Source organism: Acinonyx jubatus, chromosome E3 (assembly GCF_027475565.1).
Source record: "Acinonyx jubatus isolate Ajub_Pintada_27869175 chromosome E3, VMU_Ajub_asm_v1.0, whole genome shotgun sequence".
Taxonomy (NCBI): Eukaryota; Metazoa; Chordata; class Mammalia; order Carnivora; family Felidae; genus Acinonyx; species Acinonyx jubatus.
This window is the reverse complement of record NC_069398.1, coordinates 19,427,138-19,446,141: the sequence shown is the minus strand read 5'-3', so window position 1 is coordinate 19,446,141 and position 19,004 is coordinate 19,427,138. Positions and strand designations below refer to the sequence as shown.

Sequence of the window (19,004 nt, the reverse complement as noted above, 5' to 3'; positions counted from 1 at the left end):
TCCGACTTCAGCTCAGGTCATGATCTCACAGCTCATGGGTTCGAGCCCCATGTCGGGCTCTGTGCTGACAGCTCAGAGCCTGGAGACTGCTTCAGATTCTGTGCCCCCCTCTCTCTCTGCACCTTCCCCGCTCACACTCTCTCAAAAAATAAATAAACATTAAAAAAATTAATTATTAACAAAATATTTTACATTCTCTTTTTCATACAAATCAAGTGTGTATATTACACGTAGGGCAAATCTCATTTCAAAATAGCCTCATTGCAGGTGCTCAAGAGCCACATGTTTATAATGGCTATCAAATGGGATAGCACAGCTCTATAATCTCAATGATCTTATAATAGATGAATATTAAAGATTGTCTTATTAAGCCTTGTTGATTAACTATAGATTTGTGCTTATGTGCTTGATCAAAATCCTAGGAAAATGCAGAATTTAGGGAGAAAAAAGAACTCTGTTATTTAAGCAGGGCATTCTTGTATTTGTCACCCTACAAAAGTTTTATTTATGAACTGAAACTCCCATTCCTTTTAATAATTTGTTAAATCCCAAAGCAGTGTCCAGATAAACAATGAATTGCAGTCTCAAAAGCATAAGCCATTGGGAAGCTTGAACAAGTCTTTGACAAGTCTTTGAACTTGTCTCCAAGCTCTGAGGCTCATTTTTTCTTGAATACTTGAAGTGCTTGCATGTTACATGCTGGCCCACTTAGGAAGATACCCCAGGCTTCCTGGCACCTCAGAGGCTTAACCTAGGAACATTATACAGGCTATAATCATTTAGGCCTCTCAGAAAGAGATAAGTTTTATTATCTTTTGGATCATAGCATTTGACTACACAGATGACTACAGATTTTACCCTCAAGGTATTGAAAAGTCTTAAGAAGCTACCAGGGCTTTTTATGAGAATGCTGAGAAACCCAGGGAAGTTTGATTTCCCCAAACAGGAGGTGTGTGTCGGGGCGGGGTGGGGTGGGGAACAAGAGGATATCTGGAGCTGGTCTCTAAAACCACAAACCACTTTACTTCCACTCAAAAGTCAAGAGGCCCCTGCATGGCTCAGTCGGTTAGGTATTCAACTCCGGCTCAGGTCATGATCACTCAGCTCGTGAGTTCAAGCCCTGCATCTGGCTCTGTGTTGACAGCTCAGAGCCTGGAGCCTGCTTCAGATTCTGGGTCTCCCTCTCTCTCTGCCCCTCCCCCATTCACACTCTGTCTCTTTCTCAAAAATAAAAATAAAAAGTCAACATACTGAATATAGATCTCACCTGGAGTTTTCATCACTGCCAGGCTGAGGCTAAAGGTTTTGGTCAATAGGAGTTGGTGCCCAGGACAAGGAGGACAGTCAACTCAATCCCTCTTCATAAATGGGCCAGATTTGACAACGTAGACATTGATTGTCTACAGCAGTTTGGAGGATAAGAAGGGGCCAGGAACAAACAATATCTAGAGGAGGAAGAAGTAAGGACTTGTATGGCTAACCCTAAGAAGCTCTGTGAGGTCCCTGGGGCCCAGAGCTCAGAGGGGACAGATTTCAGCTTGCCCTAAGGGGGAGCTTCCCAATGGCTGAAGTCATAAATGCCATCAGAGGTAAGACCTCCTTGTATTGGATAAATGCAGAAAGAAGGCAGAAATCCCCCAATCAGGGCCAGGGCAGAAGCAGGTCCTGAATGCTGATATCACAGACTCATGCTGGGCGTCCCCAGGAAGATCACCTGCCTCTCTGGGCTCCAACACCTTCAGCCACAATATAAGGATACATAGGATAATAATACCATCCCTGTAGGGTTGTTATGAGGATTAAACCAGATATTATATTAAAACGCCAGGGACAGTATGCTGGCACCCAGGGGCTTAGGAGGCAGTGACTGCCACCACCAGGCTCAAATCTTGACTCTGCTCTTTCCTCATGTGATTTTGGTCAAGTCATTTAACCTGATTTTCTCATTTATAAAATGGGAATCATGTAAGGATTTTTATTAAGACTCTTGGATTGTTATGAAGATTCAACAAGCTAATTCATATAAAGCACTCAGAACGATGTCAGGCCCATAGAAAATGTTCAGTAAACATTGGCTATTGATATTACAATTATTATTACTAAGTATTCCAATGAATCTTCCCTACAACCCTGTAAGGCCAATAACATCATCCCTACTCCAGAGACTGGGGGAAGTGAGGCTCAGAAACCTTAACAATGACAAAATCATGCCATTTGCAACTATATGGATGGAACTGGAGGCTATTGTGCTAAGCGAAATTAGTCAGAGAAAGACAAATATCATGACTTCACTCATGTGAGGACTTTAAGATACAAAACAGATGAATATAAGGGAAGGGAAGCAAAAATAATATAAAAACAGGGAGGGGACAAAACATAAGAGACTCTTAAATATTGAGAACAAACAAAGGGTTACTGGGGAGGTTGTGGGAAAGGGGGTGGGCTAAATGGGTAAGGGGCAGTAAGGAATCCACTCCTGAAATCATTGTTGCACTATATGCTAACTAACTTGGATGTAAATTTTAAAAAATAAATTTAAAAAAAAAATGACAAAATCACCTACCATGTGCCAGGCCTGTTCCAAGTACTTTACCATTTTTAATCCATTTATAACCTCATAACTTCATTTATAACCTTATAACACCCCAGCATTGTTCCTATTTTACAAGGAGGCAATGAGGCACAAGATTAATAATGTTCTAGCAGTCTATGGTCCTTCTGGCTACAGAAGAAGCAATCTGGTTCCAGCAATCAAAGGTCACTTTTGTTGGGGGGGGTGGGGAGCACACCCAGGAGGCACCTTACCAGTACCAATAGCTCTGGCTCTAGTCCAGGGGGCAAGGGTGGGCCTGAGGTAAGACCTGGAGGTTCTTTCCTGCCAGAGATCAAAGCTCAGAGCTCTCTTTGAGCACTTCCCCCAGAAAAGGAGGTATTGAGGGAGAAGAGATTATCATGGCTTCCCAGAGAAATCCTCACCTATTCCTCACCTCCCCAGATGGAAATCACCCTGACAAGTAGGTTCTGCCTTTATCTCCGTGGGGGACCCTGGCCAAGTCATTGCCCTTCTCAGGGTCCTGATTCCCTATGGGCTGATGAGGTGAATGCATTAATGTCACAGATCGCAGACCTCAGAGAGGGGCTGTGACCTCCCTAAGTCACACAGCTAAGAGAAGATCTGGGAATTGAATCTGAGTGGGTCTGACACCACTCATTTCCTGCTTTTCCCACTATTCCACAATCTTCTGAATGTACTAGTTCTAGAGCTTCCTGCAAAAAGGAGGAAGTTAATATCATTATTATAACATCTGCCCTCCATATTTGTGGACAGTCCAAAGGAGGAATAAATTTCCATATACATAATCTCTCCAAGCCATTTATCAATTTTTGAGGGGAGTGAGACTTTTAGGACTTTTAGGTGGTTGGAATTTGGGCCTATGGGTCAGATGGTTCAATCTGTGTTTCCTTGTTTACTACCACTGTCAGCTTCCAGAGTAATTTTATTATTTCTTAATTCTTAAATTTTAATTAATTTCTTAATTAAAATTTCTAAATTAAAAAATTAATTTCTTAATTAAAATTTCTAAATTAAAAAATTAATTTCTTAAATTTTATTATTTCTTGGAAAAAGTGACTACTCTGAAAAATTCAGTTTTCTCCTCTGCAAAGCAGGTAAATACACACAGCTCACAGGGCTGTTTGGAGGTTTAAATGAGATCATGTATGTTAAGTGCTTAGCACAGTGCCTAGAACATAGTAAATTCCAAAGAATGGAAGTTGTTATTACAATTATTACTGCCTCCCACCAGCACTTACCATGTGGTTGTGTATCTAGTAGATGCTTAATACATCTTAGAGTAAAATAGATTCTCCAAAAACTTTGTTCCTTTCTGAGTTCACATCCACCTGCCAAAAAGTGTCCTTATTCTCACTGAGCTCCAGCCTGAAACCACTGGAAGGAGCGAGACTTCCAGTTCTAGGAGAGGAATAGCTGTTTTTCCAGCCCCTCCTCTCCTTCCCTATGACATCACACCAAAAGGCTAACACTTGCTCTGAGGAGACGTTGGGTGAAAATCACAGCCTGGATCTTCTGTGTCCCAGGCAGAATGTGTGTGTAAGCAAAAACATGACTGGGGTTGGACACCAGGAACAAGCTGGGCTCAAAAGGGTCCTGGGTAGTCACATGTAGGAACAAGGGAAGGACAAAATGTCACACCACCATGACACACATCCTCAATCTGATCACCTCCAAAAAAGCCACTTGTGAGAAGCCCACCCTCTACTCCTAGTCACAACTCATACTCCCCCAGAAGCAATTTCCTGCAGCCCCACAGTTTCCATTGAAATATGTTACATGGAGGGGGCACCTGGGTGGCTCAGTCAGTTAAGGTCTGACTTCAGCTCAGGTCATGATCTCAAGGTTCATGAGTCCGAGCCCTGAATGGGGCTCTCTCTGCTGTCAGTGCAGAGCCTGCTTCGGATCCTCTGTGTCCCTCTCTATCTGCCCCTCCCCATCCCTGGGCTCACCTGCGCACTCTCTCTCTCTCTCAAAAATAAAATAAACACTAAAAAAAAAAAAAAAAAGGAATATGTTACATTAAGTTTACTTAAAGCCAAGGCCATCCCATCCAAACAGGGGTTTAAGAGATACAGTCAGGGGCGCCTGGGTGGCTTGGTCGGTTAAGCATCCAACTTCGGTTCAGGTCATGATCTCACGGTCCATGAGTTCGAGCCCAGCGTCAGGCTCTGTGCTGACAGCTCAGAGCCTGGAGCCTGTTTCAGATTCTGTGTCTCCCTCTCTCTCTGCTCCTCCCCTGTTCATGCTCTGTCTCTCTCTGTCTCAAAAATAAATAAATGTAAAAAAAAAAAAAAAAAAAAGTAACTGCTTTCTTTAAAAAAAAAAAAAAAAGAGAGAGAGATACAGTCAAATGGCCATGTGGTCAAGAGGATCCCTGCTCTATGTAGGGGCTGAATCAGGCAATCGTTTTTAAAATTCCATTGTTCAAAAATCCAAAGCATTAAAGATTGTAACAAATGTGAAAAGAGCAGGTTTCTATGATTCTAGATTCCAGAATTCTTTTGTCATTCTATAAAAGCTTATAATGGTTAGAACTATGCCAAGCCCTGTGGTAGGTGCCGGGGACCACAGAGGGTCCTCAAGGAGCTCTCACTCTGGTGGGAAAACAGAGTGAACAGACACACTGTATGATAAAGGCATCATAAAGGCATCCTCAGATACGTAAAGGAATAATTAGTTTTGTGCAGAGATGACAGAAAAATCAACAGGGAAGAGTAGACAGAGGACAAATTCAGAAGCTAGACAGACAAGCTATATGATCCCCTCAGGTATATGACTTTGGGCAAGTCCTTCAACCTCTCTGAGCCTCAGTCTTCTCACCTGTAAAATGGAGCTACTAGCCCCTGTCCCAAGGGGATTGTTGTCAGGATTAGAAATAACGTATGATCACAACCTAAAGCGGTTCTCAAAATTTTGTTATTTCTTTGAAAAAGTGACTACTGATGAATGTTGGGACAAGCAGGAACTCATCAAGCAGACCAGATGAGAAAAGAGGCCAAGCAGAGAACAGGTGCTGCATGTGGAGAGAAGTCCAGAGGCCAAAAAGATAGAAGGTGCAGCTGAGGCGGTTAGCAAGGGCCTTGAAGGCCAAGCTGGACTTGATTCTGAGGACACTAGAGAGTCACAGAGTTCTGAGCAAGAGGGGTAATATCAGTGTGTAGGCTGGGAAGATGTAGCCTTTGGGCCACAGTGTACAAAATGAGTTGGAGGGGCGCCTAGGTAACTCAGTCGGTCAAGCCTCCAACTCTGACTCTTGATTTCAACTCAGGTCATGATCTCACAGTCCTGAGATCAAGCCCCAAATAGGGCTCCTCATTGAGCATGGTGCCTGTTTGGGATTCTCTCTCTCCCTCTATCTGCCCCTCCCCCACTCTCTCCCATGCACGTACTCTCAAAATAAACATTTTTTAAAAATGAGTTGGATATTCTGCAAAGATAAAGACCAGTGAAGAAGAACAATAATAAACAGCCATAAGTCAGGTGGCTCAGTCAGTTAAGCATCCGACTCTTGATTTTGACTCAGGTCATGACCTCACTACTCGTGAGATGGAGCCCCATGCTGCATTGAGGAACCTGCTTGGGATTGTCTCTCTCCCTCTCTCTCTGCCCGTCCCCTGCTCACTTCCTCTCTCTCTCTCTCTCTCTCTCTCTCTCTCTCTCTCTCTCTCTCTCTCTCAAAATAAATAGAATAAACTTTAAAAAATAGGGGCAACTGAGTGGTTCAGTCATTTAAGCATCTGACTTCGGTTCAGGTCATGATCTTGTGGCTTATGGGTTCTAGCTTCATGTCGGGCTCTCTGCTGACCACTCGAAGCCTGGAGCCTGCTTCAGATTCTGTGTCTCCCTCTCCCTCTGCCCCTCCCCCATTAACACTCTATCTCCCTCTCTCTCTCTCTCTCTCTCAAAAATAAACATTTAAAAAATACAATACAATAAATAAAATAAACAGCCATCAGCCAAGGAACACTGGCTATTGGGCCACAAGTGCCAGCCATGGTGAGGATAATGGCACATAATACACCCAGACCATGTAAGTGCAACATGCACGAGGATGGAGAGTGGACCCTGCTACTGTGCTGGAAAGTCTTGAACACAACGTGTTGCAGGTAACAATGGCCTCATTTATCCCTTCATTCAGCGAGTCATCACTGAGCATCTACTAGGTACTCTTGATGCTGGGGATTCGGCAATGAACAAGACAGACAAGGTCTCTGACCTCACTGAGCTCACATTCTGATGGGGAGATGGATGTCCAATAAATGAATAAATGTACATGTCAGGGTCACATCAGTAAAAGGAAAGGTGATTGTTACAACCGAATTGAAATGGAAAAATGAAGGATTCCAACATCCACCCAAGAAGGAGAGCCAGGATTCAAACTAGGAACTGTACAGCTTCAAGTCCATGGTCTTTTAGCTCCTAGCAGCTGCCTCCCTTTGAACATTTAGATGCAAAGCACACCCTCCAGTATCCTCCTTTTAGCCACAAGGCCCCTTCATTCATTACTGATTCCACAAAGATTTATCGAACAACCATCATAGGCCAAGCGCTGTCTTAGATGCTGTGGATATAAGTGTCTGCACAAGCATGATTTACAGGCTGGCAAAGAAGACTGATGCTAAACAAATCCACATAATTACAATTTAGTCACAATTGCTATGAGAGCAGGTGTTATGAACTAGTCTGGGAGGGATTCCAAACCTGGCCTTCCAGAGGAAGTGACATTTAACTGGAGCCCTAAAGTCTCAAGAATTTATAAGGCAAAGAGTGAAGGAAGAGACTTCCAGAGATAGGGAACAACACATGAAAGGCTTCTAGAAGCAAAGGAGTCTGGCACATTTGAAGAACTGAGAGGCCAATATGGTTGAAACTCAGAGATGGAGGGAGAGCAGGGTGTGACACAAGACAAGGCTAGTGAGGTCTGCGGGCACCAGACCAGCAGGGCCTTCCCAGACACAGTAAAGGCAACTTAAAGATTTGGGGCATAGCTTGGGCTCCAATGCCTATCCATGCCACCTTTCATTTGCTCTTCTAGATCAAGCCCCCTGGGCCCAGAGTGGCTCTCCACCTATGACTTTCCCTCATGAATTTTCTCAACTATTCATCACAAGTGTCTCATCATCACTTCCCTAGAAATTCAGCTCCTGAGACCAAATCCTGGCTGCCCCAGCATTTGGCAAGGTTTGAGAGGCCATCAGGTAGCCCATGTTATGCTGGAATACTTACTAAGTGGATGCGTGTTATCCCATTTTACAGATAAGAAAACTGAGGCACATACAGAAAAAGCACACACAGCTATTCTCTACCCCTTTTTTTTTACATCTCATTTCTCCCCAGCATGTGGGATTTGGTAAGCTACATGGTCCTGGATGTTAGGGTTCTATGATTCTAAAGATTCTATGACACGTAAGAGAGGATGTTAAGATTCAGGGAAACGTGGAGATTTTAGCGTTCTAGAATTCCAAGATTCTAAGACTTGGTGCTTCAAAAACCCAGGTTCCTGGTCGGTGCTAGCTACTGCAAACCTGGAGATGCAGGCGCTACCCCATGAGCCCCTCTCTTTGCCAGTCTCCGGGGTCTCACCTCGCGCATCAGCTGGAGGACGCGATCCTGACGCCCCCCAATGGCCAGGCTACAGTCTGCAGGCCTTGGTGTGTAGGAACCAATGGGGTAGTCCGGCACTCTGTGCCCCAGGGTATCGGGCTGGGGCAAAGGCGGTTATTGGGAGAAGGCGGGGAGTTCCAGGTCCCGCCCCGGAGCAGACTTCCTGGTCCGCAGACAATCCAGGAGAGCGACTGCAGCAGGGGACCCGGGAGCCATGGGGTGCACTCGCGACGCTATCCTGGACGCACTGGAGAACCTGACTGCAGAGGAGTTCAAGAAGTTCAAGCTGAAGCTGCTTTCAGTGCCCCTGCGCGAAGGCTATGGGCGCATCCCTCGGGGGCCCCTGCTGTCCATGGACGCCATGGACCTCACAGACAAGCTGGTCTCTTCCTATCTGGAAGAGTACGGCGCAGAGCTCACGGCGCTCGTGCTGCGCGAGATTGGCATGAAAGAGCTATCAGAGCGGCTGCAACAGATCATGCGCAAAGGTGAGCACTCTACCTCCACGCTCTGGAGGGGTCCCAATCGCTGGGCCTCCTACATGCCCACACTACACCACCCCCACTCGAACGTTTGCCCCTTTGGGTTCTTTCGCTTTCTGTTCCTCCTACGGACTAAAATTGCAAAAACTCCTCCTCCTGACCTCCTGTGCTTGGCCCTGATCTTGGCTTCTTGACCAAGGGGCCCCTGCCAGAGACTGGAGATAAGGTAGGAGGCAAAGGGGACCACTTGACTAATTTCCTTACAGACCAGGCAGCCGCACCTGCTGGGATCCAGGATTCTCACCTGAAGGCAGCCAAGCCAGGTGAGGCCTCCACACCCAACCTTCCCAGCCACACCCCACCACACACCCCACCCCTGCAGGCCTGCAGCTGTATCCCACAGCCAGGAACACTGAAGAAGGTTGGGCCCTACCCTTCCCACTCACCTACATGCCCCTTTGGCCACCTCTGGTGGGAGGGGGTTCAGGGGAGGGAGAGATCAACAAAACAGGCCCCAGTATCTGCCCTGGGAACTGGCTCATCTGCTTTCCTCCATCCTGCCCCCAGCAATGCACTTTGTGGACCAGCACCGGACGGCCCTTATCACACGGGTCACAGATGTGGACGGGGTGCTGGATGCCCTGTACGGAAAGGTCCTGACAGAGGAGCTGTACCAGGCAGTGCGAGCAGAGCCCACCAATGCACTGAAGATGAGGAAGCTCTTCAGCTTCACTCCAGCCTGGAACGTGACCTGCAAAGATCTGCTCCTTCAGGCCCTGAGGGACACCCAGCCCTACCTGGTGCTTGACCTGGAGCAAAGCTGAGGTATCTTCGCCAGCAGTGGCCCCATGTACAACCCCTGGCAGTTCCAGCCAACTTACCCCATATGATTTTTCTTATGCATAATAGAGGAAAATCCGGCTCGTACTTGTGTGTTTTTCCTACTCCCAGCCTGAAGGTACATGCAGAGCTAAGCTACTTTATAAATGCCACAGAGGCCAAGTGAAGGGCTGGCTGTTCCTAGGGCAGCTGGCTCCCCAAACACTTCATCCTTCCTGCCTCAGTCACCATGAAATACCCCTCATTTACCATTTGGTAGCTCCTCCAGTGCTCTTCAGAGTCTGTCCTTGAGGTCATAGTTAGCCCTGCGGCCAAGGTCTAAAAGTTAAGAGAGGTGTGTACAAAGGGTCTGGAAATGAAACGGGTTGGCCTTGTCAGAGACATTTATCAGCAGACTAGCCTACAATAGCTTCTTTCATGTTTTCCTTTGGGAAAAAAATACTGTAATATTAGAGCACTTTTCAAGGGCAGAGACAGAGTATCCTCTAAACAGGATAGAATGGGGCACCTGGGTGACTCAGTTAAGCATCTAACTCTTGATTTTGGCTCAGGTAACGATCTTACAGTTCATGAGTTTTGAGCCCCACATTACTCTGCACTGACTGCATGAAGCCTGCTTAGGATTCTGTCTCCTTCTGTCTGCCCCTCCTCTGCGCACACTCAGGCACTCTCTCTCAAAAATAAACATTAAAAAAAAAAAAACAAAAACAGAAGAGCACAAGAAATCAAGCATAATTCTAGGGTTCCTTCTGGGACTGGCACGGCCTTCAGCAGGCTTAATTGCCCCCTCTGTTCCCTCCCCACCTTGGAGGAAGGGGTTAAAGATTACACTTTGCCCAGAAAACATGCCAACCACAAAAGCAAGACTTTGGAAGTGAGTTCTAGTAGCCATTTCTTCTTTTCATTGAATTTTTGCCTACAGAGGAACATATATTTTTCTCTAGGAAACCGCACTTAAGGAGCCTTCTTCAAAGGCTGTCAGGGAACCAGGATCCTAGAACTACACCCTAAGTACACATTGCACCCAAATTCTGGCTTTGAGACAGGATGGGGGAGGTTAAGCACAACAGGCTGGCACACCAGCCCAGTATCCCATTCTTAGGGGTTAGATCATCAGACACAGGATCCAGGTATGCGGGTACAATGTGGCTGCTTCTGTGCCACTCACAATGATACACGAGTTCACAATGAAAAGCTGTGCAGACTTCACTCTGAATACCCTCACCTAGAGGACACAAGAACTCCCTCAGAGGTGTGTGCACAATATCCTGAACAGTCTGTATTAACATGTCCCTATCCTGATCTACTGGATCACCAGAGCAACAGGAGAAAGCAAGTACGTAGTTGGCTATAGGAAGCTACCAAGCTAAGATGTGGCCTCTGTCAGGGCCACCCAGTCACATGGGACTGACTGTTCCTAATGCTACTTGGGACTCCAGAAGAGCAGAGCTTTCCCAAAGCAGCAATCAGCCCTAACACTGTTTCCTGTGAGCTCATCATTCTTAAGCCAGCTACCCCATACAATAAATGTTAATGGTCCCCATTCCATACTCAACCCTGAGATGTGTTCACTTATGTTCTGCAAGGACCTCACCATGTTCAAACTGAAGTGGTCTTCCTTTCACCATCCCTGGATCTTGACATAAGGTGGTATCAGCGTAATAAGAAAACAAGAAATCCTAGCATGTTCCATAAAAGTCCAGATTTAGTCTTGCTTGATGCTACTAGCTCTTCCAAGACTAACATCCAGGTGGGCAAGGCTGGCTCAGTCATTGGAGCATGCAACTCTTTTGATCTCAAGGTAATGAGTTCAAGCCCCATATTGGGCATGGAGACTATGTTAAAAAAAAAAAAAAAAAAGACTAACATCCAAGACTAACTTACATCCATCCAACCGCCTTCTTTCTCAACCTCACTGCTGCCACCTGGCTTATGCCTAACATCTCACCTGTGACAGGCTCTCTACCTCCAGTCTACCTTCAAGGGCTGGAATGATTAAAACTGATCATGGAGACGATGGCTTCACTTCTAACATTAGGACACCTAAACTCTTCCAGCCTGGCCCTTCAAGACTCCATCCAACCTCTATCTCCCTTTCACATATCCCATGATCCCAAAAATATTTGCTCACCCCAATCCCTAGAACACGCTGATCCCTTAACTATGACACCTTGAAACTTCTACCTGTCCTAGCATGCCCACAGGCATGCCTTTGTCTGCGTTCCAGTAGCTCTTCCATGTCACTATGGTAAAGCAAACCATGTTGGTTTGTTCTTACTTAAGATCCTCCCATTAGACTGACGCCCCCCCATAAAAAAGACAGCTTCCCAACAAGTGCCTTGCATACAGAAAGTAATAAATGGTAGCTTGTTTATCTCTAGAGGGTTTGTTCTAAAACTCCACATGAACCTAAGGAGTCTCAGCAGATGGGAGCATAGCTAGCATTTGCTTGCACAACAGAGACCCTTAAAAACAAGTTACAAAAACCAGCACAGGGGTGCCTAGGTGGTTCAGTTAAGTGACCAACTTTTGGTTTTCAGCTCAGGTCATAATCTCACGGTTTGAGTTTGAGCCCTGTGTGGGGTTGCGTGTGGACTTGAGCCTGGTTGGGATTCTCTCCCTCCCCCCCCCCCCCACTTGCTCTCTACTCAAATAGTAAAAAGAAAAAAAAACTGCAAGCCTGAGACAGAAGAAATGGTTCTAAGAAACTGCTCCTGAAGTCAAAATTTCTCCAGAGCTTTTTTTCCCCTTGGGGTGCCAGGGAGAAGCATGGGAGAACTGAATCCTGCCTTAAGTCTTGTTTTTTAATGCTTTTAATACTTACTTTTGAGGTGGGGAATGGCAGAGAGGGAGACAAAATCCCAAGCAGACTCCATGGTCTCAGGTACAGCTCAGTTTGGGGCTCGAACTTGTAAACCACGAGGTCATGACCTAGGCCGAGATCAATAATCTGCCGCCTAACCAACTGAGGCACCCAAGGCACCCCCTGCCTGAAGTCTTTAAGCACGGTACAACACAGTAGTCAAAGACACAAGTTCTACAGCCAAAGGACATAAACTCAAACCCCTGCTCCACTTCATATCAAGTTATGAGACTTTAGGCCAGTTTGTGCCTCAGCATCCCCATCTCTCAAATAGGGATATAGGAATGGAACAGTAACTGGCCCACAACTAGTACAAATTAGCATTAGCAAGTATCTCCACTGGAGTGTTTTGGTTCCTGGAGTGGCTCAGTTAAGCGTCCGACTTCTGCTCTGTGCTTCAGATTCTGGGTCTCCCTCTCCCCCCGTCCCTTGATCATGCTCTCCCAAAAATAAAACATTTTTAAAAATTAAAAAAGGATGTTTTTGTTCCTAACCTAGCCAGTAACTTAACATAAATAGCACCGGAAACAATCAACTTTTGCTTTAATCTCCAAGTATCCCAAGACTGAAAAAAGACCAGAGACACCTAGCTGGCTCAGTTGGCAGAACACGTGAATCTCGATCTCAGGACATTTAAGTTCAAACCCCACAATGGGTGTAGATTATTTAAAAGAAAGATCTTAGGGGCACCTGGGTGGCTCAATCGGTTAAGGGTCTGACTTTAGCTCAGGTCATGATCTCATGGTCCGTGGGTTCAAGCCCCATGTCGGGCTCTGTTCTGACAGCTCAAAGCCTGGAGCCAGCTTGATTCTGGGTCTCCCTTCCTATCACGTGTACTTTCAAAAATAAAAATAATAAAAACATTAAAAAAAAAAAAAGCTTAAAGGAAAACAACACAGTATTACTGACAGCCTTGCAGATCTGAATATACTACCCTACCAATACCATGACTGTTATTCTATCCCCAGGATAGTTGTTTTAAAATAAGAACAGGGGCGCCTGGGTGGCTCAGTCAGTTAAGCATCCAACTTCGGTTCCGGTCATGATCTCACACCCCACTTATGGCTCCACTTTCTCCCTCTCCCTCTGCCCCTCATAGGATTCTCCTTCTGCCCCTCGCTCACTCATGCTCTCAAAACTAAATAGCTAAAAAGTATAAAATTTTTCAAAATAAAATAAAAATTGTAATAAAATTCTGTAAGCTGGACTCAACCTTCTATGAATGACATTTAGCTTAGTTCCTAGCTAACACCATTTATGTAGAATGTTTTACACACAATGTCAAGTTCCTCTTCACAGGTGGAAAGTGCAGTGAACTAGCATAAAAGGAATCTCTGCAAAAGTTTTTATAGGGTATAGATCTGAGTGTACAGTTGAACCAGCAACATCAACATTGCCAGAGAATTCATGCCCCACTTGGACCTACACAATTAGAATCCACATGCAAACAAAATTCCCAAATGATTCAATGGGTTCAACTTAAGACACTGCTGTAGAGGAACTGGCTCCACCATCTCAGTCTGAGGTTTGCAGAGGCCTCCCCTGGATGTGCTTTTTCACTCGGAGACAGTAAACAGGGTAGGCCAGTTTTCTCTCAAACTCTGGAAAAAAAATAGTTATAAAAGCCCTGTCAGTCTAGATCTAACAGACAAGTCCCCACTCCCTACAGGGTCTGCAGGACACTGATGAAAAGCTACAGGGAATGCGTACAACGGTGTAACACTGCCACCCTGAGGTGTGTGTGCAGGACGCTACCTGGAAGGCTTGGCTCCTGCTCCCGTTTATTCTTCCCATACCCATCCCACTCACCCTCCTTGGGGGGATTCTCTACTTAGCCATCTGATTTGGTTCCCACTACAGCACAGGAAATCCCAAATCCTTAATCCAGCAGTCCCAGCTCCACTCTTGTCTGCACACCTCACACTAGTGGCTCAATTGTTCTGTTAAAGGAACCCTTCTCTCTGGCACTACAGCCCCAAGATTTAGGACTAAAGCCATTGTCCAAAGAGCTGAGAGAGCACTAGCCATCAGCAAGGTGCCTGATTTCCAGACCCAAACTCCTGCTCATGAGGCAAATACTTTCCTCACTTATTCCTGCCTCAATACCAGGATTTTAAAAAAATGTTTTTTTAATGTTTATTCATTTTTGAGAGAGACAGAAAGCGAGTGGGTTAGGGGCAGAGAGAGGGAGACACAGAATCCAAAGCAGGCTCCAGGCTCCGAGCTGCCAGCACAGAGCCCAACACGGGGCTCGAATTTACAAGCTATAAAATTATAATCTGAGCCGAAGTCGGATGCTCAACCAACTGAGCCACCCAGGTGCCCCAACACCAGGAGTTTAGATTGAACAGCATCCACAAGCTTTTCTAACTACTAACACCATGGGATTATGGGCCCAATAATTTCAACAAGCCAAGCCCTAAAGTCAAATGTGCTGGCAAGATCCGCTTGACATTACTTCTTCAGCTCATATTATGTGTCAGTACCATAAAGATTGTTATTTCATGGAAAGGTAAAACAGACGATTTTAATAAACTTAATAAGTAATTCTAAGTCTAAAAGTATTTCAAAATAAGGGGCGCCTGGGTGGTTCAGTTGGTTAAGCGTCCAACTTCAGTTCAGGTCATGATCTCACAGTTTATGAGTTCAAGCCTCACGTCAGGCTCTGTGCTGACAGCTTGGAGCCTGGAGCCTGCTTCAGATTCTGTGTCTCCCTCTCTCTGGCCCTTCCCCCCCTCTCAAAAATAGAAAAACTTTTTTTTTAATTTTAAGTATTTCAAAATAAAAACTAAAGATGAGCGGGGGCACCTGGCTGGCTCAGTTAAACGTCTGACTCTTGATTTCAGTTGTCATGATCTCCACATTCGTGAGATGGAGCCCTGCATCAGGCTCTGCACAGACAGCAGATTCTCTCTTCCCCTCTCTCAAAATAAACATTAAAAAAAATTTTTTTTAATAATAAAGATGAAAGGAAAAGGCTAAGTACTGAGGGCTCCAAGGTAGGAAACAATTTGAGTTCTGGAAAACTGGGGCAGGAATGGTTGCAGGTAAGACCCCACAGCTCACACTTGAGTCTAGCCTCCCTTGCAGACTAGTGTGGAAGTGAGATCTGGTGACAAAACCCATGATGGATGACCAAGGGACAACAGAATGGAGTGGGCTGGGAAGAAACATGCATAAAGATGTAATGTGTTGTCTCATAGGGTTGCACCCTAGACCTTAATTCCTGGTCTACCTACCCATCGATGACTTCACCCCATACCAAAGGTACTCAAACCTGGACAGATGCAGCATATGATGGCAAAAAATACCTCAGAAGACTAACACAGAACTAAATCAAAAGCCAGCAAACAGATCTGCAGCACACCTTTCCCCACTCACCACCTACCCTTCTCCCTTCCTTCCTAGTTAGCCTGCCCCAATCTCAATCCAAAATCTGCCAGACACCTGCTTCCAGACAGCAGATTGTTTTCAATACTTCAGTATGTATCCTTTAGGAGAAAGAAAAAGGACTAGTCTAAAATCCTCACCAAACATGACTAGCTATTGCTGGCCATACTTTTACAAGGGAATGCAGCAAAGAACAGAAGCTCCAAATTCCAAAACCCCATGGGTCTCATCTTCTCACCAATGCACTTGCAATCAGAACAAGCTGCTCAGGGGGCAGCTGGGTGGCTCAGTCGGTTTAGCACCAGACCGTTGATTTCAGCTCAGGTCATGATCTCAGGGTTTGTGGCTCTGAGCCCCACGGGACACTGCAGAGCCTGCTTGGAGTCCTCTCTCCTCTCTCTGCCCTTGCCCCTACCCCCACATACTTTCTCTCAAAATAAGCTGAAAAAAAGAACAAGATGCTCAGAACCAACATTCTCTCTGCTATTTCCATCTTCATCCATTGTCCTGGGAAAGCCTCCAAACTGGATCTACCTACTAACCAGACATCTGAGACACCTGGGACCCTATTTCCTTTAAGAGCAATGCCAATCGCTAAAGCCCTTTAAAGGATAGAAGACCTGGGTGGCTCTGTCGGTTTAAGCTTCCGACTTCGACTCAGGTCCTGATCTCGTGGTTCATAAGCTCCAGCCCCACATCGGATCCCCTCTGTCTCCCTCTTTCTGCCCCTCTCTGACCTCTCTCACAAAAACAAATTAAATGAAACTTTAATGTTTATTTTTGAGAGAGCGTGAACATGGAAGGGGCAAAGAGAGAGAGACACACAGAATCCGAAGCAGGCTCTAGGCTCTGAGCTGTCAGCACAGAGCCCGATGCAGGGCTCAAACTTACGAACCATGAGATCATGACATGAGCTTTAGTCAGAAGCTTAACCAACTGAGCCACCCAGGTGCCCCATGTAGCATTTTTAAAAAATACTAATAAAGGATATAAGATAGTAATACTAGCAGACCCAGTCAGTAATCAAGTTCACAAAAAACTCCAACCTCATTCACCCCTTGCAGCAGGATCAAGGAAACACAACTGAACCCTAACACCAGAACCCTAGTAGTTGAAGCAGAAACAAACTTTTTAGAAACATGAATCATGGGGCGCCTGGGTGGCGCAGTCGGTTGGGCGTCCAACTTTAGCTCAGGTCACGATCTCGCGGTCCGTGAGTTCGAGCCCCGCGTCGGGCTCTGGGCTGATGGCTCAGAGCCTGGAGCCTGTTTCCGATTCTGTGTCTCCCTCTCTCTCTGCCCCTCCCCCGTTCATGCTCTGTCTCTCTCTGTCTCAAAAATAAATAAATGTTAAAAAAAAAAAAATTTTTTAGAAACATGAATCAGTCTTTTTTTTTCTTCCTTTGGAATAAGACTATTCAAATCAATCACTTAAGCAGATTCAAAAAACAGATCAAAGAAATAGTAAAGGCAGCCCAATCACACCAAAGAGAACTACCACATCCTTGGCTCTAAATGAAGGCTTCTCACATGTACCAAGTTCCACAGTCAAGCCAAAGGATTGCCTGGGGGAACCTCAGCCAATCTCAACCTACTCTTGGTTACTGAGCACCCCCCACTCAGTAGGGAGAGTAAAGCAATTATTTATTACTTCCAAGGCCACCACTTCCCTGTCTTGGAAATTTGGTGAAGCAACCTTCTATAGAGAAGGCCTTGAGCATACTCGACAACTATCAACAAAGAGGAAAACACTTCAAACTAAGAGTCCCTGGAACTCCACAAACTATGTTTCTGACAGCAATATACCTTTTTCTACTGGCTGTGATTTTCTGTCCTATATTAACTAAAATTCATACTCACCAACTCATTGGCAGGTACAGGCAAGTTTTCTAAACTCCCATTTGAGAGTTGAAAAAAATGAAGAGGCACCTGGGTGGCGCAAGTTAAGTGTACCACTTCAGCTCAGGTCACAATCTAGCGGTTGGTGAGTTCGAGCCCCGTGTCAGGTTCTGGGCTGACAGCTCAGAGCCTGGAGCCTACTTCAGATTCTGTCTCTGTCTCTCTCTCTGCCCCTCCCCCACTCACACTCGGTCTCTCTCAAATATAAACATTAAAAAGTTTTTCAAAAAAAAACACAGAAAACAAAGGGTTTGACGGGTCAGGAAATGCATACGGTAAAGTTGAGAACTGTCTAAGGTTTCAACTCATTGCCCCTACTCCTTTCCTATCTCCAACACACCCCCTGGAAAAGGGAGGGCTTTCCACCACCAATTCCACCAGTCATTAAGGTTCAAGCCTAAAATCTCAAAAAATACCCAAGACCTCAGCCCTCTAAGTGCAGACAGGATACAAAAGTGACACCCTGTCTCCTATCTACCCAAGCCCCACCTTCAGGAAAACTAGGGTGGGGGAGGCCCGACTCACCTTGAAAATATAATAAGGAGCTACTTCTACCTTCCTTTCCCAGCTAACCTTCCCTCTTACCATCAACTTGTTCCCTTCCCTCTTCCCTCAAATTTAGCATCCTCCTAAGACCTAAGCAAACAAAAAAGCTTTAGTTTATCCCCTTAAGAACAATGATTTCAGAATGAAAATGCTAAGAAATGAAAATGAAGTTCCAAGAACTGGGCCTCAATCTTGGCTCTACCATGTTCTGATTTTGAGAGCCACATAACCCCATGCACGTCATCATCTGCCTATAGAGTGAGTGAGGCCACAGAAGCTCTGACATTAGCAGGTACACACTCCTTCCTACAAAAGACCCAATTTGGCTGGCTATGTGCTCTCCTTCATGGTTACTTTGAATACTGCCCCCAAAACCAATCTAATTTGTTTGAGCCCACCTTAGAAAGTGTCAACAGAGCCAAAAGTCCTTAAAAAGGGTAAAACGGATAGAATAGTAAACCAAGACCAACACATAAATAAATGTGGTATAAGGTGGTACAAGAAAAACCCCCACATAGTGGGACATATTTTGGGGCCACAGTCATGACATCACAAGTTTCACTTATCCCATTTATACATCCAACTTTTGCCATGACAGAAAAGTTTGAATCTCTACTTTCAAGGATGCCACTTAACTTTTTCTCCCCTGGACTAAGTATCACACACTTTATTCCAGTTCCTGCTAAACAGGAACAGATTATTCCAGTTCCTGCTAAGCAGGATGATCTGAAAGAGAAAAACTCCCCACATTCTTGACCCAGGCAGGTATCAATCCTCCAGTAGAGTGAAGAGGAGGAAGGAAAAAA

The 19,004-nt window shown here is 45.4% G+C and overlaps 1 protein-coding gene across 1 annotated transcript; it reads left to right on the top strand.

The window, feature by feature from the left end:
* The first annotated feature begins 8,313 nt into the window (after positions 1-8,313).
* LOC106979088 (apoptosis-associated speck-like protein containing a CARD) lies at positions 8,314-9,588 on the top strand. Its single transcript, XM_015076845.3, has 3 exons — positions 8,314-8,667; positions 8,928-8,984; positions 9,229-9,588. The coding sequence occupies exons 1-3, from the start codon at positions 8,394-8,396 to the stop codon at positions 9,483-9,485; spliced, it is 588 nt and encodes a 195-aa protein (XP_014932331.1). The 5' UTR covers positions 8,314-8,393; the 3' UTR covers positions 9,486-9,588.
* The last annotated feature ends 9,416 nt before the right edge of the window (positions 9,589-19,004 follow it).

Bases quoted from the DNA above. Each gene is read 5' to 3' on its own strand.
- LOC106979088 (XM_015076845.3), top strand. From the start codon at position 8,394: ATGGGGTGCACTCGCGACGCTATCCTGGACGCACTGGAGAACCTGACT. The intron at 8,668-8,927 runs GTGAGCACTCTA...ATTTCCTTACAG, and splicing joins GCAACAGATCATGCGCAAAG to ACCAGGCAGCCGCACCTGCT. The intron at 8,985-9,228 runs GTGAGGCCTCCA...TCCTGCCCCCAG, and splicing joins CCTGAAGGCAGCCAAGCCAG to CAATGCACTTTGTGGACCAG.